This window comes from Anopheles stephensi, chromosome 3 (genome assembly GCF_013141755.1).
Source record: "Anopheles stephensi strain Indian chromosome 3, UCI_ANSTEP_V1.0, whole genome shotgun sequence".
In the NCBI taxonomy this organism is placed as follows: Eukaryota; Metazoa; Arthropoda; class Insecta; order Diptera; family Culicidae; genus Anopheles; species Anopheles stephensi.
The window spans coordinates 7,122,337-7,145,773 of record NC_050203.1 but is presented as its reverse complement, the minus strand read 5'-3'; the positions used below and the strand labels follow the sequence as shown (position 1 = coordinate 7,145,773).

The following is a 23,437-nucleotide window of genomic DNA, read 5'->3' as shown; positions in this document are numbered from 1 at the left end:
GGAGTAACGGGCTAGCGTTACGCACCTTAGAAGGCTGGAAAATTTCAACGAAAAAAAAATGTAAAAACGGGATTGATTTCATGTGGCTTTCTTTTTCGAGACCCTGCACAAAGAACTTCAGAAGTGAAAAGAAATGATTTATTTTTCATTATATAAAAATGGAATAAATAATTTCATGACGATCGCAAGTGTAGCATCACCCAATCCTAACCCACTCACACACACACACACCACCAGTCGGCAACTGTCAATCTTATTGTTCGCTATTGTTCCATCCGAATCTGTCAAAACCGTGACTCTCTTGCGGGACCCGTTCTTCAACAGAACTTGGTCAGATGTGTTTGTTTTCGCTGGTGGCAACGACGAGGAGAGCTTCTGATTGCGCGAGAGCGAGATTTTCCGTGTGAAGTTTTCCACACCGCACCGAACGGGAAAGGGGTTGCACAGGTTCCATTTTTCGCGTGTGCGGCCAAAGACGATCCGAGTGTTCCCGTGTGCGGTTGCCAGCGCGTTGTTGGTGTGCAGTGTAAACACAAAAGTGGTGCGGACTGTGCAATCGGAAAAAAGAGAATCGGTGCGTAAAGGGTTTCCCTTCATTTTCTGTGGGTGGTGCTCGTTGATGTGACAACTTCTCTGCATTCCCTTTTTGGACAAGGGCTACTAGCGTAAAGCTAGCGCACGCAATAGAACGCTGTATCGAGAAGGGAAAAAAAGCAGACAAGGTGAAACAAATGTCTTCTTCCATGCGATGACGTCGGTGTAGGTGTGTTGCTTTCTTTGCGGCAAGATGTATGGAAAAGTCCTATACTTTTGGGGGAAAATTAACCGGCATGTGCATATTCTCTCTGTAGGGGACACATATGTCCTCCGTCATCCGAACGGACAAACACACAGTGTGTGTGCGTGTGTCAGAGTGTGTGTAGTGGTCCCCCCGGTGTGAGACAGGTGGGAAAGAATGAAACGCGTAGGAAGGAAAAATGCACCTTTTTCTCGTAGTTTTCCCTGTAGGAAAAGCAGGCCCTGACATGTCGGTGAAGACGCAATAAGCGCACGTGTGCGTGTGCGTGTGTGTGCATTTGGTGCAATGAAAGAAGTAGCAGTCCCTTTGTTGTGATTCCAGAGAAGAAACTAGCAGTCAAAAACAAAAGCGTTCATGTGTGTGTGTGTATGTAGCTGGAATGGTGACAGAATGTGGTGCGAAAAATGAAGGAAAATCTGTTCTTGCCCTGCTTTACGCAACCACCCCCTCAAGAGGGTTGTTCAGGGTGTTGCCATCCAATCCCGCGCGATGGTGATTCACCCTTCGATAAGTCCAACCCAACAAAACCCTTAATCGAAGTAGGAAGCTTCTTTTGCCTTGCAGCTGTTGCAAATCGTAGTGGGCGATGACGGGGTTCGGGTGCTGTGAACAACCTGCTTGCCTTTCCACCGCCTTTCTTGGGTGATGTCATTTTTCTCGGCTCGGAAAAACTCGCTGCGTTCAGGGTCATGGGTGAATAGATGGGTGAGCGTCACGAAGACGACGTTTTACGCAAGAAGCGCTGCACTTTCGGCGGCCAATGTACCTGTGCCTCAAAAAGCGCCCAATAGCTGCAATCGAACCGAAACCAAAACAATCATTAATCTGCATTTGCAGTTGCGATGAGCAGCTGGAAAGTAGCTGAAAGAAGTGTAGCAAAAGACTCGAAGCAATCCACGAAAACAACGAACCACGTCTTGCCCGGGTTCGTCGAGACGAGCAATTTCATAAATCGTATGCAAATTGGATGCATTCGGTCGTGCCAGCTCGCTGTGCGTGTAGTTTGGTGGCGTTGCTGCTTCTTCTTGTCCTGCGCCAACCTTTTTACCCTCACTAAACAGTGCGAGCAACAAATCGTCAAAAGAAATTTCTCCCACTTTTACCAAACGGGTGCGAAAATAATCGATTGGAAAACGATTGAGTGCTGGAGGAGTGAGAGGGTGGTCACGATCAGTCTCCAACCCCGGCCCAACCTCCCCCCACCACCCCGCTCCCTGTTCCTATTGAATTGTGAAATTCATTACCTTTTCTTCATTTTGGGCCTTCCTCCCTTTAGTAATTCCCTTCCGTTTTCCAGCGCTTACTACTACAGTGTAGCATAGGAAGGAAAAAAGTGAATTGTGTGTTTGTGTATGTGTGTGTACACCCTATGTGTGTTGGTGTTGAAAACGAAATGTAATATTGAAGAGTGTGTACGGCGACTGTGTTTTTTGTTGTTGTACCGAATCTGAAGATGGTTTGCACATTTTAAATGTGTTTGTGCGTGTCTGTGTGCATGTCCCGTCGGAAGCAGCTTTAATCGATCTCGAACCACCTTCATCATCATCATAGTAGCATCACATCACTACGGTAACCAGCTAAGGAGGTGTTCATCGACAACAGCCAAATCGATCAACTGTGCGATCGAACGATGGGCAAGAAACAATAGGCCCGAGTGATTTTCCTGCCCGTGTCTGCCGGCCGCTACAACAAACACCACATTTGCGGAGTAAAAAGGTACGTAACGATCGATTTTTCCATTCGCTCCAAACCCAAAAGGGAAAGGAGGAAGTGATCTTTGTCAGCGGTTCGAGATTTCAATAGCAAAAGTTCAAGACGTTTATAGTGTTCCTTATTCGGGTTAGGTAGGCATCCTTGTTCCAATCCCGGTTGGAGAGCACGAAACGGCAAGACCGCGCTATAACCCTAAAACAAAAACCGGTCCCGGTTTGTTGTCCGGAACCAGTTTACCCCTTGAAAAGCAAACGGTCGATTCTACCAAATGATCTTGCCCCCGCCCGAAGTCTCTGTCTGCGGAACTGTTACATCGGGTCGGGAGTGATGTGTGTCCATTTCTTTTCCATTGCGCGAAATCCTATGCCAAAGCGGCTTGTTTCGCGTAGTATTGGTGTACACCAGACATGTCAAACGCTAGGCCCTCAGAGGAAGGCCTGAAAAAAAAGGCGAGCAACTTTTCGAATATTTCGCCAATTTTATGGCTGTAAACATCGTCTTGTCGAGGGTTTTTTCAAAAACTGGTCTAGTGGATATCAGTCGAGAGTATAGTCTAGGGTACAGCTTGGAGCCACTACGTTCTGAACGGATACAAGATCTTGCTCTTGAACCTCCTCAAGATTACAAATCATGGACATGAACAAGAAGAACAGTCACAGTCTAATTTATCTTAAATAACGAGGATTTCGTGATGAATTGGTATGTTCACAAATAGGATTTTCGAATTTATTTCGAGTCCTCCCATTGGCTATGTAGTCTCAGAAAATTAGTTGATTTTTTGGTGTGAATTTTTGGATCAGAAGCGTTATGGGTCTGAATCGATCTTTGACAACAATTACCAAACTGCTGTGGCTGTGGTAATAAGAGTTTGACATCACTGACATTCGCAAAGGAAGCGATTCTCCGTTGCTTTTTATCGCGTCCCAGTGTGTTGCGCGGTTTGTGGTTTGCGCATCGCCTTGATCTTCGAGGTTTTGGTGGGGACCGGAGGTATGTACACGACGTACCCGACAATACCGTAATGGTCGTAATGACACGCAACACAATGACAACACCCTTGCACATAATCGCCCCCATCGCGATTGGAGAAAGCTGAGAAGGGGACAGGAGGAAGGAAGGCACCGAATCAATGGGATTTGTGTGTGTGTTTATATTTTTAGGTCAGCTCGTCAACAAAATATTCTACAACAAATGCGATGCAACACGCGCGCTCACACGCTTTAAGTATTCCGGACGCATTCCCGCGCGTCTGAAGAAAATAGAACGTCTTGTTTGGGGGGGACCGTGGACAACGCTGCTGGATTGTTTGACCGGTTGGAGAAGATTTTGGAGCTTCCTTCTTTTGGGGCGTGAAGTTTGGGCGTTGACAGCGAGCACACACACAACCCCAACACCCAATTAGGCTGATTGCAGTGATGCGGTAATCCTGAGTAATTCGTATTAAACGAACGAGCTTCATCTATGCTCCAATAGAGCTTACAAAAAGAAGCATGAATAATTATAAAATCTGTATGCTAACCATTTTCTGTCATAAGACCCGAAAATGCTCCATCGGTGAAGGCTCCATTTGCATCCCGAACGGACGAGACAAGCGAACCTCGTCCAATTTGAATTCCCAAATTAGTCCATTCGCGATCGGAGCGTGATCATCATTAAAAATGATTTCATTGTAGGCATTTCCATGATGATGATGGTGTGATCCGCAAACGATCCGAAAATCGTCGTTTAGTAATCTTGCCGGATTAGGGCACTGCGCTACCGGCTTCTATAACGATGCGATAGTAATAATCCATAAACGGGGAGGATCCATAACCGTGAAAGAGAAGTTCCTTTTCCAACGTGTTCGGGCAACGTCGAAACCCGCTCTAACGGATCGGGTGGTTGCTTTCTGGTGCATCGAATTGCTTCTTTTTTTTGTTAGTGGTGGAAAAGCTGGGTGAAGTTAAGCGTGAAAGAAAAACCAGTTGATACAGTCTAAAATCTTCATCCAGTGTCTCTCAAAGTCACACAATTTCTTTGACGGTGATTTTATGCATTTAATGCGGTTTAAGGGTCTGAAACATGTCAACGATACACCATACTTTACCTTTAAAACATTGCTATCCGTGTGTTGGGCGGGAAAAGGGAGTCCCCTTCGGGGGAGGGAGATCCAGGTTATGCGAGGCAGGAACTGGTTCTATGGCGTGTCCCAGTTCTGTTCTGGACTGCACAGTTTCGGTGTTTGGTAGCTCCGTGGCACGCGACACAAACACACCAAGGAACTGCCATCGTCAGCACCCAGCATTTTCCTGGATCTCAAGGCCAAAAGCAAGCAATGGTTTGAGTACGGTGCGGTTGCTTGCATGCCCGGGGAAACGATGAGGGATTGTGACAGCTTGGAAACGGTTTCATGAAATACCATTTCATAGGTGCCGGTTTAAAGCCGGCAAAGGTTGTAAGGAAAGATGCTGAGTTTCGATTTTCTTATACACCAGTGGGATGTTGAGGGAACAGAAGGGAACTGTAAGGTAGGCGAATGAGTGCTTCGCGAGGGATGAATTCATAAATGATGGACAAATTATGCATTTACCGCTATTGTGTTGCGCTTGCTTACTGTGCTGAGCCACGTGTATGTGTTGCTGCCGACATCGCTACTTAACGCCCGGTAGGGGAAGACCCTGCAGGCGTTGGTCGAGGTGAGAAGGAAACGATATTGTTTATGCAGTTACGGTTTGCGACACGGGATACGGATAGACGAGGGGGCTGTGCTTATTTCGCTCGAAGAACGAATGCATTTTCATGCCTATCCACCACAGCGCCCTGTTGCAGATTGTGAGTTTTTTGTGCGCCCTAACGAGTGGCAAGAGGCAAAATGGAATGGAACACAGTTAAGATTGAGTCTGTTTTGTAGTAATAAGTCTTCTAAAGTGCAGCGCAAGCAGATTGCGGCGAGTTGATAAGCGGGAAAAAATGGGTAATAAAGATGCATTTTAAGCTGGAATCGTTTAAACAGTTGAGAGATTGGATAGGATAGGAGTTGTAAGCTGATTATATCTTAAACAGTTTAAATTGTTCACTGGGATCTTTTCTTGTATCGGAAATTGAGCCTAAATTTATTGCTTAATTTCAATCTGGATCTTGTGCATTAGAAAAAGCCCTCAGTTTTGGCTTGTAATGGTTGTTCCGGACAATCTATTTTTGGTGTCTGGAAGTCAGCAAAGTCACGCCTTTAAAGTGTAATTATCTCACGCATGATTCCGTCACAGTTATACGCACTTTTAACCTCCTAATCCTAGAGCCTCTCGATTATGCCTCTCTTCCAAATAAGGAAGACAGCCTAATAAGACTGTCCATTTGGGCGACTAGTTATTATCGCTTCATTGGCAGCTGTACTACAATAGAGTTAGTTCTGTTGTTTTCGGTTCGGCCATCAGCAGGCGAGTGCTCTCCCTCTCGTTGATCGTGGAGTGCCGGAGTGTAATGACTTCCTGCGTAACGACATGAAACCGGTGCACTTTCCTTTACCGGACCGGACCCACTACCCACTTGGCCTTGTCTGCATAAATCTCACGCCCGATAACGGAACCGGACAGCAGCAGCAGGCACTCGAATTCGGAGTCCTTGAAGACAGGGCGAAACCGTTCCCTCGGGGCGCGCGTACCATCACACGTCCATCAGCTGTCAATTTCATGCATCATCAGAGGCCGGGTGAAACTTGCCGGCGAGACTGGAAGCAGCCGCCTGGAGCAATGATTAAGAAGCGCACAGGGAGTGTGCGCGATCAGCAACTTCAGCTCTTTTCCTCCGCTCATTAGGGGTGGCACACGAAGCGAGGATCGCTTATCGAAGAAAGCGGATCGCGGAAATTAGCTGTGATCGTGGTGGGTAGAGGGAGAACCTAGGGAGGCAACAGGTATTTGTGGTTGTTTAGTGGGTTTGTCTATTCGATGTATGGATGGATGGGATTTGTTGCATCGTCATGTGATGGGAGATCGAAACCTCGCGCAGACATCCAGACATCTGATCCACAGTTTGTACGACGCGTTGATAAAGTTGACCAGACCAGATTTTGTTTTTCACAGAGTGTTTCAAGACAAACAAACTTCCTCTTATCTTAGATTTGCGTAGAGAGCTGGAGTGGAAGATCCCTCGCCCACCAAAAAATAGGCTAATGGTCGCAAGTCGGCTATTTAAATATTGCCCTTAAACTCTCTTCCCATGGTGAGGAAAATTGAAGATATGTGCGAGTCTTTTGTCGGCACAACGCCGGGCTCAAATTGTTTTATTACCACGCTTAATTTAAGACAGGTTATGATGGGTCCGGCAATTCTATTCTTCTTCCCCAATGGCTTGTCGGAAATGACAGCACAAATATTATTGCCTTGCGAAGCCAGCAAACGTGTGTTCACGAGCTGGGGTTTTTGTCTATTTACAACACTTCACTTCTCCACGGCGATGGGCGATCATGTTGAAGTATCCGAAAAAGGTTATTAGGTGCGATTGTATAAAAATGAGAGAAAACACGTGCACGTGTGTGGTGTATGTGCTTCGCGAAACAGTGTGGATCGTAAAGAAATTGGCAAATTGGTGCAATTTCACTCGGTGGGGGCCACAACCATTTTATGGAAACACTGATACCGCTTAGTTTTGCCCGGAAAGCGTCTTTAACAGTCGGTCGGTCATTAGGCTTGCGTCAGCTTACTTTTTACAGTTCCGCACACATCGGTGCCGTTGGTGACGATGATTAGATGCGTGTCCGTGGCACGATTGCTAGACACGCGCAGCACGATTACACTTGAGACAGCGCTGTGCTGCTTTTGCACCAAAAACAAGGAGTTCAGTAGGGAAACTTCCTGTTTTCTTTGTCATCCTACTGTATGCGGGTGGTTTGTTCCGATTGACTGGACGGGAAAAGAGGGAAAATGGGCTTCCTTTTCCACCGGATGCACTAAACAGCTGTAAGTGACGTGAAATGGGATGCAATTTACGATTGGGGCCGGTCGTACGGGGCCGTGCAAAATTGATTGAAGAGTTTTTCTTACTGAACGGCGATCATTAAGAGCGGTGGATGGTTCTTCTCTGTTGGGTGGATTGATGTCAAGAATCTGTCGAGTGTGAAGTTGTTATTATTTGCAAAGCGTAGTTTTAAAAATTACTTTTAATAATACAGCGATATTCATCATGATACATCTGAAGGCTTTTTGTTGAAGTTCTTTGGCGTCTATTAAGTGCCTAGACTTCTTTAAATTAAAATTTGGGTCCTTCAATATCCGTTTTCTTACATGATCGAGTTTATATTGGCCAATAAGCTGATGTTGGTCTTAAGATGTTGGAGAGTGCCTGGTGTACTCGTTCAGATATTCTCACAGGAAGATCTCTCTGTCGACCTGTCAATTTCTTCAGTTTTCGAAATAAATCGCTGTAAGACATGCCTCGAGGTCGCTTAGTCTTTATGCCGTTTAGTCTTGCTGGAATCAACCGTCGTCCATGTTGTATTCGTCTACCTCGTCTACCACAACATGTCTGTCAAATCTGTCATAAGTTATTGTCTTTGAAGAAGTTGGGATGATTCTACATGAGCATTGCTGCAAGGTTTGAGCGACATTGGATTAATATATCAGCCCTTGGAAGATCATTTCAGTAGTAATAAACCCTGTATTACTGATACTCTTTGATATCTGTGACCACACTGAATCGATGAATAACTCCAGTTTTATGAAGTAGCTCCAGTTGGAAGAACTTTACCTGCGATATTCAGCCCTTTAACTTGACGCATTAGACGCTATGAAAATCTGTCAAGCATTGCAAACAAATTCGCTCTCCGTAATGTGTGTTCTTGAGAAATAAATTACTTCTGGTAGGAAACACCCATCAAAGTGTTCAACTTCTGGGAGGTTTGCCCAGAGAGCTACTTATCTGCCCAGTTTCCGATCTCGACACGCTGCATGGCGATTTCGACCGGTCCCCGTCCGGTGAACCGATGTCTGATAATTGGCAGTGTGCAACTATATGGTGCTGTGGTCAATGGCCACAGACGATTGCACGAACCTGTGGTGTATAGGACCTGCAGCCGATGATTGCATGCAGTAAAACAATAACCCACCGCGTGCCGAAGTATGATGCACTGCTCGCATGCAGCACTGCGGAGAGCTGGCCACGGGGGCAAGCTCCCGTTTCGTTGTGGCCAATGGAGCAGAAATTATGAACAGAAATGCATCGGGCGAAGGAAAGCGCCATCAAGCGAAGGGAAAGGATCGGAAGCGGAGAGCAAAAAAAACAATTTAAAGTCTACCACCACGCGAAATATTACTGGGGGCGTGCGCGATCGTTAAAGGAAGATCTCGATGTCTTCTGCTTGAAGCCTGGCCGATCCCTGTGTGTGTGTGTGCTTGGTTCACAACGATGGTTCTTGTTGTTAAGTGTTGTTTTAGAGCACCGAGGGAAGCATTTTTTTTTGCGCACGTCTTCACGCTTTACTCATTCTGGGATTTATTCATTCATTAACGTTTCAAAGTTAGGTGATTTTACACATGCAACCTGCCACGTCGAACGAAAGAAGCCTCCGCTGTGCGCCTCTTCATTTGTCTGCATTTTAAGCGTTTTTAATGCTCACCACCAGAACCAGAAGCATTGGGAACGAAATCGCCAATATGGCACACCGCGGAGATGATACATATTTGCACGGCACCGGCTAAAGTGGGGTTGCGCGCATCCAATCGTTGTGTTCTAAGGTAATTACTTTACATATTGTGGATCGTTTTTTGTGTTGCTTCGCGTTATCTGGCGTTGTTTCTTGCTGCCGCCGTTGCTGTGTCCCACGATGGTCGGTTTAATTACCAACGCTAGCGAGGTGAGACGGACGAGCTGGTCGGAGTTGAAGCAGAGCAGCCCGAGCGAGCACGTCGGAGTTTAGTATCGTGGCTCAGATGATCGATTTGCCGGCGCTCTGAAGCAAGAATAATAGACGAAAGGTTGAAAAATGAGCTACAATGTTCGGTGACGATCCTCCGCACACGCTCGAGCGAGACTCCTCCATGTGTTCTTCTTGAGCTCGAATAGGGTTTAAGGAAACATTCCAACCAGCTGCAATCTGCCGGTGGAATTGAAAAATAAACGCCAGCCTCAACTTCCTTATTGTAGTGAGCTTGTAGCGAGAAATGGTCGTCAGTGCGATGTGCGTCAGAATTCTTGTCCAAAATGTGTGCCATTTGCAATCGGTTTGTTTCTTTTTTTTACCTAACAACCAGTGATTTTGCGTAGGTCGGTTAGACCGACCCATAGATGGAGGCGGATGGGTTGGCTGGCTGGTTGGTTTTGCTGAGAGTTAGGTGGGTTGGTTTTTTTTATGCTGAAATCATGGAAACCGGGGCCGTGTGTGTCTCGCGCTCTCTGTCCTGGACACCCTTCACGAGCGTTCGATTCACGAGCCGTAGATCGATTGAATGTTGTGTCGTGTGGGTCGCTTTTTGATAGGTCGTAATGTAAAGCAACAGGACGGAAATTGGCACAATCTTGTGGATGTGATCTATTTTTACGAAGGTGGCTCACGTGGAGGGAGGAATTCGTTATAAAGTTTAATGAGTTGGGGGAATAAAAGGGTGGTATTCATATTTTGGTTGATTAGGAGGTGGAGGCTTCGGCATTGTCTTCCTATTGTTTGGAGTGGCGTATGTATTAAGCAAATGCTATGTTTGGATGGTGATGAAAATACAAGAGATGCTGATGACTTTACGGACGTTCAAGAAACATTTTACAAAATGTCTAGGTTGTCTTATCGATAACTCTCTTGAAGTCTCTGAGGCCTCTAAAGCCTAGGAAGCCTAGGAGACGATCATATGCTTCTCGGCTTAGGATGCCGCATTCTTGTGGATCAGAGGTTTCTTCAAGAGGCGTTCTTTTCGAGCTATTACCGATTACTCAGACATGGCCAGCTTCTACTGGGGATTTAGTATATTATTGATCAACTTATCAGGCGGCTGAGGATCACCTGCGGATCTTGCCCAAGATTGTCTTCAAAGTATGGATAGATTTGACCTCTAGAACCCAAGTTTTTAACGGAAAAACTATCAGGTTCTTGATTTGCCTCGTCAATTTCGTCGGGGTCCTGAGGTCTTGCGCTCAGAATCTGGTCCCTATTCGGCGTTCTTGCTTTGCTCCAGAAACGAGATGATGTTATAAAAGCTATATCGGCTATTTCAGCTGATCACAAAGCTTCTTACGTTTCCAAACTGCTTCCCTTAAAGACAGAGTTCATCGAAGGTTGCTGTTGTTGACCGTAGCTGCTCCAAATAATTTGATAAACCTATAATTTTTTGTCTATTTATTAACAGCTGCTATACCGTATACGTTACTACAATATCGATGTCTACACTCAATCCAATATTAGCGGTATGGTTAAGAAAAAACAAAAAAGGTTTCTCCAAGTGAAAACAATATAATAACCCTAGCGAATGCGTCGCCAATCGCCAGCTGGGGCAACTGGGTTTCCCTCTCGAGGCCACCTGTGGGAAACGGCCACCCTAATAATACGAATAAAAATAATAATAGCAGTATGCAAAATCTTCGCATCCAATCGAAGAAAGTTACGATCCAGCACGATCAATACCGATGATCGATCGAATGCCTGAATCACACGATCAAGGCAAAACCCCGGCAAACCCCGGCTTCAAAGAGAAAGGGAGGCATTCCTCACGTGGTTTCGCTGGTCTGCTGCAAGCCGGCAAATCGGTAAGATTAGTGGGGGGTTTTTTTTCGTCTGCCTTTGTTTTTGCTTCCGTTACACTCTTTAGAAGAAGGTTCAATCACTGTTTACCAACGCATAATTAATAACGCCGGGAGATGAAGCGCGGGCTAGGTGTATAATTGTCCGGTCTTTGGATCCGTCCGATCGGTTGTGTTGCGCGTACGGTCATGCAGGTGCCCATTAGCGGTGGCCGAGTTTGCGTGATTTCGCGATCGCATATCGTATGCCAAAGGTGGTTTTTGCTGCGTGCGACCAGCGGATGCGTAACGAAGAGGTAAACCACCAAAGCGAAACTGGGGCTGTTTTCAACGTTAAACTGCTGCCCCCGAGAGATTTTCTTTCCCATCCGAAAAGGTACTTATTTGGGTGAGAAATCATACAGCCAGACGGTACAGCTTTTTTATGGTGCATAATTAAGTTTTTGTTTCGATGTTTCCGTGTACCAGGTTGTTTTGAATGTGTTTTAATGATAGTTATGCACGTTAACCTACGCGGTTAGCAGAAGTAAGCTAGTTTATCTTATTGGGAAAATGGTTTTAATTGCTTTTCAATTAATATTCCCCAAAATCTTCTCAGTGAAATATTATCACAGTTGCTTGGCTATTAGAAATAATTTCCTAATTTTCCGTTAGCTACCGTAAGACACACATCACCGACAAAAAAAAAAACATAAATCATTCATTGTTCTTGGACATCCCATCATTCTCGTGGGGTGTTGAGGAAAAACACATCAAAAGATTACCACCCACTGTGAGCCGGCAGGAGGGATACGATCGACCACCCCTATACCATTTTCACCTTCAATGCACGCGGTCGCCGTTAGAGACCGATCGAAGGAAAACCACTCATCGAACATGGAAATAAACTTGTTACGACGAGTGTTTTTCTATTGCTTTTGTTAGGTGCTATTTTTTTTCGTTGATTAATTCTCGGCGTGATTTAGTTATCGTATGTCTTGGGGTGGGCAATGGGAGCGAAAAAGAAAAAACGAAAGCCATCATCGTCGGCAAAAATCGAATGAAAAATGATACAATAATGTGAGCTCTCTACGGGTGACTTCCACCGCACACGCTTCTGTTGCTGATTCACACAAGCAATCGGCGGTGTTTTGGCTGGAAGACACACAAGACGCTACGGATCGGGCTTGATTCCTTTGCTTTTTAGTTTTGTTTTCTGTCCACAATCACGAAACTGATGTTTCCCATCAACAACCAGTCCGTACAAATACGTGTGATCGATCGGGAACGATTTTGGTTTGGAAAACTCCTTGGAGAACTCTGGCGGGTGGTGCCATAAACGATACTGTACACGGAATCGTCAATCGAACGTGACGAAAGCGGCTGACTAACTGGCTGTCAGCAGACACGCAGACGGCAGGGCAGGAAAAAACAAACGGCTGGTGGAAATGTCTCGCTTTTCCCTTGGCGAAGAAGAAAACAAAAAACCCAGAGAGAGAGAGTAAACAAACCCGTCCCCGGGTTCATCATCGTCGCGTGCTGTGGACCGGTTGATTGGACGTCGAATGGCGGCATTTGTGGCCTTGCCTTGTTTAACCGAACGAACGGCGCCCGAAACGCCGTTGACAGTGTAGTGTAGGGAACGTTAAATGAGTGACGTTGGTAGTTGGCATTACTTAAAAACTCGCACCAAAGGGAGCTGCCATGGTGAGCCATTTGAAATGGAAATGAAGAAAAGTCAAAACAGAGACACGCACACGCACAGCATAAGAAAAAATGGAAATAAAAACCGTTTTCCACTCACCCTCGCTGTGTATGTGTGACTTCCGGAAACGGAAGTGATGGGTGATCCAGTTTTGACCATTTTCGGACGTCTTTTGCCGAGGGTGGAACGAACGCCACACCACTCTTTTGGTACGCTTTTGCGTTGCCACACCATTCGTTCTCTGTTCCGCGTAGGTCTCGGCTTGGCTCTGCCACTCCATACGCCACCGCACCCGTTTTGGAGCACCACTCGTCGTCGGCACGAATCGATATTTTCGTCTGGTACTGTCTGGGGAATGCACTTTTAAAGCGAAGCAGAAGAGACCATTTTCCAACAGTCACGGTAGACTGTCTCGACCGAAACGGCTCCAGGAAATGATGCTGAGCATAGGGACCCCGAGCACGCTCTGTCGACAGATAAGAATGTGTGAAATGTTTTCCGTTTTTTTCCGGGACGATAGAAAATGGTTTGATAATTATAGAATCCAGCAGCAGCACGTACACGCCTGGAAGAAAGTCCTATTTTGGTGAGTCTTTTGTTGGCAGCACACAGTATGGGCCGGGCTCGTGCTGATGACAACTTCTCCTGCTATTTAGAGCTTTATTATTAACACTAGACATTTATTTGCATTTGGATACGGGGGGTGTTTTTTTTAGGAACGAATTTTACATTTTAAATGAAAAATCTAGACTCCAAATTCCGCTTTTCTTTTCATTTGGTTCGCCTTTTGCTTCTCTCTGCGCTCTCTGCTCATGCATTTTAATTCTTGCAGATGAGGCCGTTGTTGGTTTTTGAGTGATTGGTGGACAAACCTCGCGCGGTGTTTGTGTGTGTGGCTTCCTGTTTCTGAGATTGAAGCACCAAGCTATGATTTTAAATGAGCTTAAGACGTACTTTATCATTGCTGTCTTTTTACAATTCTCTTATAATAGTAAAATATATCTTCTTACGTTATGATTAGATAAGTCGCGATAAACTTCAACATTATGCCGGCTTTATTTATACGCGAATGGTGATCGGGGAGATAAAATTTAGGCAAAGGCGATGATAAACTGTAATTAAAATGAACTAAAAATTTCGCTCCCTTTTAGATAGTGTGACCCTTCTCCACATCAATCACTGTAATGATTACTTTTAGAAGTTGTGTCTACCCAACTCCACTAAGCTCCATCCTTCAATGCTACATGTTTTTACCCCCGAAAAACATTTCCGATCGTTCACATACGGATTGATCTAATTCTAATCGAATTATTCGCTTGATCAACATCCCTCGACGGCGACGTTCCACGACAATTCCGGTGGTGCGCTTATGCGCTCCGGCCAAAAGACGATCAGCTTTAATTTCACGGTTCGTCAGAGTACGATGTGGTCGTCGTTCGTTGCCGGGGGCCGAGGGCAGTACTTCGCATCGAATTCAAGATCAACGGCTCCGTTGTCGTAACGATTGAAATCGATAAAATTGGGTTGAAGTGTATGGGGGAGCGAGTTTTGATGGGAAGCCGGAAGGTGTACTTCCATCCCCTATCTAATCTGATGACGAGCTGAATTCCTCCTCTGATTCTGAGGGCTTTAGGTCGTATAAATGATCGGTTTTGGTTTGATGGATATTGGTCGAAAGGGTTGCATGTTTTGGGGGCGACCAGGTGGCAGAGCCCTACCAGATATTCTATCGTTCCAGGTGGCGTTCTTACATATTCTAGGATATACTATTCAGCCATGAGTAAAAGAAGACTTCTAGGGGTTCCCAATCGAAAATAGAACATTCAGTGAAAATTGGATGGTTAAAGCACTGCCAATCAATTGATAGCTCTTTTGTCCAACAAAAAGCAACTAATCCTCTTAGGCACGCATCTTGAATATCCTTCAAAGTGGTGCGTGTTCACTTCCGAGAATTGGCAATAAAACAGAGTAAAAGTTTGCTGCCGTGGAAGTGGTACAATAATTTACCAATTTTCGTAAGAACGTGAAAAACTTCTCTCTCATCTGATGGCCGGTAATAGCTCTGAGTGAACATGTTAGCCTCATGCATCATGTATGAAAGGGTTTCCCTGCTGCGCTCGTCAGCCAAAAGATGCCAACAACGATGAAGTGCGCACATAAACCGGGAATATGGTGTAAGATGTTGATCCGGATCTTTCCGATGCTCTCATAAACACTAGCGCCCTCCCCCAGCACTGGAAGAGAAGATAGAGGAGAGAGGGTGTGAGAGGTGAGTTGCAGATTTATTGACCCCTTGTGTAGAGCATAAATTAGCAACTAGTGGTGTATGTGGCCGATCAAATCAAGGTCCCCCGCTACCAGCAGCCAGATGATTTGTTGATTGACGAGCCGCTTTTCACCACGTCGTAAACGTACGGCCGGCCGGCCCATTAGTGTTGAGAGACGAGCAGGGTCCAACAGCGATGAAGGTCCACACCGCTCTTCCAAGCGAAAGTACCTTTGGTGTTGTGGTCAAAGGGGTGTATTTATTTATTGTTTTTTTTCCTTTCTTTTCTTGTACAAGCCCTCCCGTTTACTTTCTATGTTGGGGTGCACTTTTTCCTGCCCGGGTTGATTCAGATTCAAGTGCAGTGGCCACCTGGGCACTTAACCTGGTGCCCCAAATTGTACCTCTGCAGCACTTGGTGAGGGTCAATTGTCACTGCTCTAGTTTGTTTTATTGGACGAAGTTGCTAAGTCTTTCTTCTGCTGGGGATATAATTGATGTTTTATAACTTGAGTTATTACGAACAATTCTTGTATATCAATTATTCACCAAACCAATATCACTTTTTCGGGCCGGGATGTTTTATGCATCATCACGTGCCATCGAATATATTCGCAAATGTAATGCTCTCCTGGGCTCCAGACATCAACTCCAATAAGAGGCGGTTAAGTCATTGTCAATTTACTTCCTCACAGCGACAGTTGAAATCGAATGAAACGAGACAGAGATAAACGACCGTCCGAATGGTGGGGCGCAACCCTTGTCGGAAGAGGCACCGTTTCATTCCTCCATTTTATCATAGCCGTCGGTCGTTCTCAGTTACGAAAGGGATTTTTTTGTTTCGCAACTCAAGTTCTTTCGCCCTGTTGAATCGATCGAGCTCTCGCGTCGTCTTGTTTCGTGCGGAATGTGGTCTACTGTAGTTACCGGTTTATCTCTTTCGTGCTCTCATTTACTCAGGCTATCAGATGAAGTAGAGCTGTTCAAAATTTGGTAGGGAATTTTATCATCAGCCCATCTAGGTTTACTTCCCTCGAAGGGTTCTATTTCGATTGGTTCCTTCTGTCATAAATTAAGCGTTGCTGCGGCGCGAATGGAATTTGATATCAATTTTGAATTTTAATATCCTTTCTTCTTCTCCTCACATTACATTCCACAGATTCTCTGGTGTCAGAATTCTCGGAACAGTCTGGACCTATCCTTTTGGAAAGTAATCCGAACGCCCTCCGGACTAATCCTGCTCGCACCCAACCAACCAACATAACCCCGTTATTAATGTGAGCATCATCATGTCGCCGGCGAGATTATCACTCCGCGAGGAGGACATCGTGCGGTTGGCGCTGGAGTTTCTGAACAATCGCGAACTGCACATCTCACAGCTTTCGCTCGAGCGCGAAACCGGCGTCATCAATGGGCAGTACTCGGACGATGTGCTGTTCCTGCGGCAGCTCATCCTCGACGGCCAGTGGGACGATGTGGTGGAGTTCATACAGCCGCTCGAGGCGCTGCAAAACTTCGACATGAAGCAGTTCAAGTACAGCATTCTGCGTCACAAGTACATTGAGCTGTTGTGCATTAAATCGGAAGCGGGTGGGCTAGCGGCCGGACCGCCACTCATCAACAATGTGGAGGGTGCGGTTGAAGAGGTGGTGCAGGTGTTGGGAGAGCTGGAGAAGTTGTGCCCCTCGAAGGAGGAGTACTCGGGGCTCTGTTTGCTGCTGACGCTACCGAAGCTCGGCGATCACATGCAGTACCGGGACTGGAATCCGAGCAAGGCGCGCGTGCAATGCTTTCGGGAGATCTTCCCGCTGGTGGAGAAGTTTCTGCCCGGCGACAAGAAGCTCGGATCGGCGGGTGGCATGCTGAGTGCGAAGAATGATCGATTGGTGCAGCTGCTGATCAAGGGTGTGCTGTACGAATCGTGCGTAAACTACTGTCAGGTGAAGGCGACCGGGGCGGCCGATGCGGCGAGTCAGAAAATTAACTTCTCACGAGTGTTGGACGGTTCGATAGGTGAGTTGCTGGACGACGATTTACGCAATTAGTGATAATTTATCGATGTCCTACTTTCGCTCGATTGGAGGCAAGAACTTCCGAAAACGCAAAATTGCCGGAAATACTTCAGCTAGGTGAAGAATATTCATAGCTTCCGCTTAGGATAAAATGGAATGCAAATGAGGACCTTCCTTTCTTGCGGCAAAGCATATACTTCCATACATTACTGACACATGTGTTACCCCTCGCTGCGTTACAGGATTTACCGATTCGGATCTTTCCCTGCTGAGCTGGTTGCAGAGCATACCGGCCGACACGTTCTCGGTGCCGTTCGAACAGAAAACGCTCAACGTGGACGTGGAGCGGCTCGAGAAGCCCTCGCTCGAAACCTCCTGGACCGAGCACATGCTCATCACACCAATCAAACCGAAAACGTTCCCCCACTCTGTGATGCCATTCACGCGGCCCCGAAGTGCCGCCGACATCATGACCCGTTCGCTGTTGCCTTCGCTGGATGCCGTGTCGAGCTGCTTGAGTAAGTTGATGTTCCGCTGGCCGCGGATTCTGGCAGCTGGAGGCCCATTATGTGATCGACAACATTTTTTTCTCGATACCGTTTTAGACCCGAAAGCACCGAACGAATCGTTTCCGATGTCCCGTTCCAGTTTCGCCAGTTTTCACCTGACAGGCATTAAACCGAGCAGCGGCAAACTGATGACCTCCAGTGTGGACCGGTTATTCGAGAACGGGGATGGTGGCGAAACGTACCGGAGCAGTAACTTTGCGGAGTATCAGGTTCGTTCCGAATGGCGGGAGGCTCGCCGCGCAATGTGTAGAAGATCTGTGTCGGGTGGTCCCTTGACTGCCGCCTATTGCTGCATATTTCTTACGTTCTAATTATGCAACCGGTACCGGCGCACCACCGCAAATGCTAGGGCTTGTTTATCGGACAGGGAAGGGTTTGAAGGAAAGACCGGTTTCTGAAGCATAATTATTAAGGAAGGGAAAAAGTAGGTGATAGATTAAGGAACGATAATCAACCCAGGAACGCCACTCCAGTAGTGGACCCTCGCAGGCTCGTGTGGCAAGAACCTGTGGACAGGGTTTCTGTTTCGATGGGTTGAAATATGCCTCGGAGCGGTATGTAGGGTAAGAAAATCGATATCAGTGCTAGGGACATACGAAGGCGTTACTTGTGTGATAAGCCCGACTGCGGTCACTGACTCGCAGCACAACATCATCACAGCGGCACGTGGATTATGCTTTCCTGTGCATGGTTAGCATTCTCCGTCGGCGCACGAACGGAGGAATGCTGTCTTAAGAGAGTACCACCACTACTTATCTAGCCCGCTGCATGTCACTGTGTAGGTGCGTACGGGAATGTAACACCTAGAGGGTGGAAAACGAAGCGAACCAGTGCATCGTTCCTTGGAAAGTGTGCAAACAAACCACAAAACAGAAATAATTTATCGCTTTCGTTCCTATGATGAATGACATCGGGGTTCTTTTTTCTATGCTGCGTAGCATAAGTATGTGAAAAGCCGATGAAAAGCACCGGCTATGTAGAGCTAAGCGGTGAAAAAAACTATGTTTACCCATCGTAAAAACACACACACACACAACAAGCTCGGATGATCCCGAATGACTTTCTGAGCAAAGAGGGCACTTTGTAACAAGTGTCAATATTTGTTCGCCCGAATTGATTCCTATTTTGTGAAAGGAAGCCGGCGAGAATGACCCCGCAGCTAATCATAAACGCGATGAGAAATAGAACACGCGGATCAAGGAAAAACAAAGTGCCGGGAACGGGAGTTATCGCGATTCACTTGCACGAACCGGAAGCAGAGCAGTAGCAGCAGTTGGGGATCACGTTTTGACCATTTGGCTCAGGATTAATGTTCGTGCTTATGGTAGTGGCGTGAGTGTAGGTGAATTTTCTTTCTATGTAGGGCAGTAGGTCGAGTGTCGTGTAAGTGTGGTGGCTTTCAAGGATTTGATAAAAAAATCATTATTTTATAGTTATTTTACAAGTGTGAATCGAGCCTCGTGCTCACGCGGCAACGGTGGTGGCCGAGGCGATAACGGCGCCGTTCTTCATACGGCAGGACCGGGGTTCAAATCCCATCCAGACCGTCAACGCCTCCTCGTACGCCAGAAATGACAGGCCGAGACGTCTAGAGGAGGTTGTAGTGCCAAAGAAGAAGAAGTGATATGGAGCGTATAGTGTCTATAATAGGAAAGGCATCCAGCTACGAAAGACTAACTATATCCAGCTTCGAAGAATTCAAGACAAGAAAGCCAAAAAAACGTTTTACCACGATTTGTGATTCAGGTTCTAGTGAGATGAAGAGTACCTGGGAGATAATGATTGTTAGAAAAATATTTTATTTTAAAGTTAAATGCAAGTTCAAGAATCTCTACCTGATTCATTTGGCATCAAGCTAGACTGTCCAGTTAAATTGTAATGCACCACGATCCGTCCATCGCATCATTCAGTGTGCATTTAAACCACATGCAAGATCTATATTTCTGTCAAGTACCTGCTCCACGTGGGTGATCCCATTGACGTAGGCATGCATACACGTTGTAATTATCACGCCATTACTCAAGGTCTCGCCACCGTTGCAAATGCAAATAGCGATTCGCTGCTCCCATTTATTCCAGCCCCCACGTTACTGAGGGCCACATACAGTTCGCTGCATCCCCTTTGTCGCACACCGCACAACGTTTGACGTTTGATTCTTTGTCTGTTCGCCTTCCAGCAGGGACTCCCTTCGATTGACGAGATCGCTTCCGTACAGTCGAAATCGCCCGATCTGCAGGCAGTGGCCGGTGCGGTGGTCAAAGCTTGCGACATTCATCAGAACAGTGCCGAGCGGGACAGTCCCAACACGACCAACTCGACTGCCAAGAGTTCCCGGCGGGACTCACTGTCGGAGAAGATAGCAACGACGACGTCGCAGCAACCGATCCCGACGGGATTGCCCCATCACAGCCAACCGCAAACGTCGGTACCACCGTCAGCGATCTCAACGCCGGGCAGTACCGCCGGCCCCAACAGTGCCAACAGTCCGGTTCCACCGTTACCGGCAGGAGTTCCGCTAGCTCCGGCCAGCGTCGCCGGTGGAGTCATCTACGATCAGCCTAAACCAGCGTAAGTGTTCTAACGAGAAGACCATCCAGCGAAGGCTTTAATTGAAATGTCTTTCTATACTTTTTCTTTTAGTGTGAAACCTGTTCACAATCCTCCGGTGGTGCCCAATAGCTACGGTACAATCAACGGAAGCAGTAACAGTGCCAGTGCTAACGGTGGCGGTGAACTGTACGAAAAGTTCAAGCAGCAGAAGCAGAATAAGGAAAGTGATTATATTATGAACGGTAATCCGACGATCGTTCCGCCGACGCATATGAACAACGCGGGAACTACGGCACCTGCAGTACCATTGAACCACACCAACGGTAATGGAGCACCGGCGGTAATGGGTGCGCATCCCTCGGAAGACGTGATCGGGAACAAGGATTATGAGGTAAGCAGCGCTTCCATTTCGGGACGGCTTTACTGGTCAAATTAAACGTACTGGTTTTAGTGCGATTGTAGCAAAGTTTGAGGTGATATAGTCTGGTGTGTAGGTTGTTTGAGTTTACAGCTCACTTTAAGCGATCGTAGATTGATTCTGGGATGCAACATTTGATGGGGATTACCAGCTGAATACTGCTGGAAACCGAATCTTGCTGCATCACTTGTGGTGGTTTTGTGTGGGATGTTTGCACAGTTATGACCGGCAAAGTCAAATAGGTCAGCGTCTAAGCGTCCTGAATGAATTGATTTTGCGTTTTAAGACGATCGTTAATTTGGGAGGACCACCACCACCTCGCCACCGGAGCTGACAGCCATTAAAGTTTGCATATTGGTGGAAGTAAATTAAGCTAAAACCGTCCTGAATTCATTTGAATATCCTCAACAGCACGCAACCCGACCGCGGAAGTAATAACTGTAAAGCGTTAAATCTTGGCGTCAGTTGGCGTTCCTGATAAAGTGGAGCATACAAAATGTGTTCCCACCTTTGACAGCTTCGAGGAAACCCCCTCGAACAAACTGGTTCTCCCGCGTTCGTGTTCAATATATATTTTGATTTGTTTCTAATTGTGTCTCACCTTGCGCCTCGAAAACGGGGATTGCTTCTCCAAATGCTCGAACTGTCGTGCGCGTAGGACGCTCAAACTACCCGTTTTTACCATTTTCCACTATCGCTCGAACCAGGCTTTTGGTATCGGAGGCGGAGCCGGATTAGCCGAGTGGAATTGTGTTAATTCAGTGACACCGCGCTTGTCAAAACTCTTGCTCGGGAAGGAACTATAATGCGCGAAGAAATGTTCCCGTTTCCAACAAAGCTCACTTGCTTTCGTGCTAGTATTGTGTGCAAAGTTGTATGCATGCTTCATTTGTTGTACGCAACGGAAGACAGACACAAAGGTACACAAGCAAGCCATTTTGTAGGTCATCCAGGTCCAGGCGCACGCTGATCGACGTTAAGTTTATGTGCGCAGTGCTTATGGGTGCCAGTCTCAACATCCTACACCTCTCGCCGTGGAGTGGATGAACAAAACGGCCATAATACGTACACCTAAGGGCAGCGGAACGTCACATTGTGGGGGATCATGATTGGTGAAGGCCGATACCTTCACAATGCCATTCGGAGGGAACTGTTGAACATCATCCGGTGGAGTTATGCCACCGTCGAACCCTTTTACGGCAAGTTCATGATCAACCGCCATCGCCATCGTGCTCGATCGGACACGTGTGCGTGTGTCGTCGGGCAGTTAGTGTCAACGAGATGAATATCATTGGCGCGCGCGTTCCGTGTGCTTCCGGTTCGGAATCCCGCTGACTGGGTTAAATGTTTGCCATCAGCCGGGCGAGATTGATGCGATCGCTTACTGTCGCAAACTTTACGACTCTTTCGTTAGGGACGTTTTTACGAGCTGGCGACATTATTTAGGCAATGGCAGCTCGGCAGCACGCCAGTACCGGCGCCGTTTGCGGTTAATTTAAATCTTGAATGAAGGGTCTTTTAATGAGCGAGGGGGCGCTCGCTTAACGTTACGAGACGATCGCTTCCCATACTGCACTGATTGATCAGTATCCACTTGCTGCTCCAGCCTAGCGGCAGTAAAATTCCCCTGTAGGATGTAGAGTGTAGGATGTCCTCACAATAATTGGTCGATGGCGTTGGAGATAAAAAAGAAAAACATCAAACATACCCCTTAAAGTGACACACGTATCGACAGCAAAACCATTTAACGATCGGGCCCGCTTAGAATTGATTATGGATGCGTTGAGCATGTACCAAGCACGCTCGTCGACCGTTCGTAGACTGTCTGGCTTGAGATATTTTTTCGGCCACAAACAACACTCCCACAACTGTTGCCGTGGAAGCACTGGAAGTAATGGCGTTTGTGTTGATGCATTCGATGCTCTTACCGGTGAAGGGGTGAGCATTATTACTTGGCGTCGGGTCATGCTGTTGTCGTCGTCGCCATCGCCGTCAATTGGAGTTTAAAAAGTTAGCCAATATTTGCTTACCTCTTTGTTGAAGCATTTCTCGGTCGTGTTCGGTGGGTCCGCGCATGAAAGATTCGGTGTCATACGCCTTGTCGTCATGGTTGTGACAAGAAATTAGTCAGTACTCATTTTTAACTATCGACCGACTTTATCGTGTGACGCAAAACGAGTGCCGAGTCTACGCAGGGCTGCGATACAGTGGATTATCAGGTCTTAAAACTCCACTTGAGATGCACAATAATGGCAGTTTTGACAAATGTTTACTTCGTGCTAGTTATGCGGACCAACTTCACTTGGCAAACCCTGTAAGCTGATGTGTAATGCCGGAAATGAGAACTATAATTGTACTGAGGTTGTTTCTTGACGATGATGAAAGTGCTGCCCATTCCCGTGTTATGCCACAATTGGCCGCAAAGAAGCAAAACTCCTTGGTGCATTTAAAAACCTTGCACGCTCGAAGAAGCTACATTCCAGACGCCAATTAAACCACTCGACACTTTTCCATTCATCTCAGCTGTTCGATGTGGCCTCGTTACATTAATCATGATTAATGGTCGATCGGGCAGAAGTCTCAATTCGAGTCAGCTCGCCGCCGCCGAAAGAAAGAGTTCTCGAGTAGCGAACGAAGTGGAGCTGAAACGTTTACGCAGCGAAGTCAAGTCTTTTCCCTCTGCTGTTCGCTGCTGTTCCTTTCCTTTCGGTGAAGAATGTTCAACT

The 23,437-nt window shown here is 46.7% G+C and overlaps 1 protein-coding gene across 4 annotated transcripts in view; it reads left to right on the top strand.

Moving 5' to 3' along the window:
• The first annotated feature begins 293 nt into the window (after positions 1-293).
• Positions 294-23,437, top strand: part of LOC118510439 (WD repeat-containing protein 47) — a 61,248-nt gene continuing 38,104 nt past the window's right edge. The window contains exons 1-7 of one of the 4 annotated variants that reach the window (XM_036052229.1): positions 294-574; positions 2,097-2,515; positions 16,322-17,175; positions 17,417-17,692; positions 17,780-17,952; positions 19,923-20,311; positions 20,384-20,684. In XM_036052229.1, coding sequence (XP_035908122.1) covers positions 16,452-17,175; positions 17,417-17,692; positions 17,780-17,952; positions 19,923-20,311; positions 20,384-20,684 — 1,863 coding nt within the window. In that variant the 5' untranslated portion in view covers positions 294-574; positions 2,097-2,515; positions 16,322-16,451. Of the gene's footprint in view, positions 575-2,075; positions 2,516-16,321; positions 17,176-17,416; positions 17,693-17,779; positions 17,953-19,919; positions 20,312-20,383; positions 20,685-23,437 lie in introns of all 4 variants that reach the window. The other 3 variants (XM_036052227.1, XM_036052228.1, XM_036052230.1) reach the window with 3 other exon arrangements.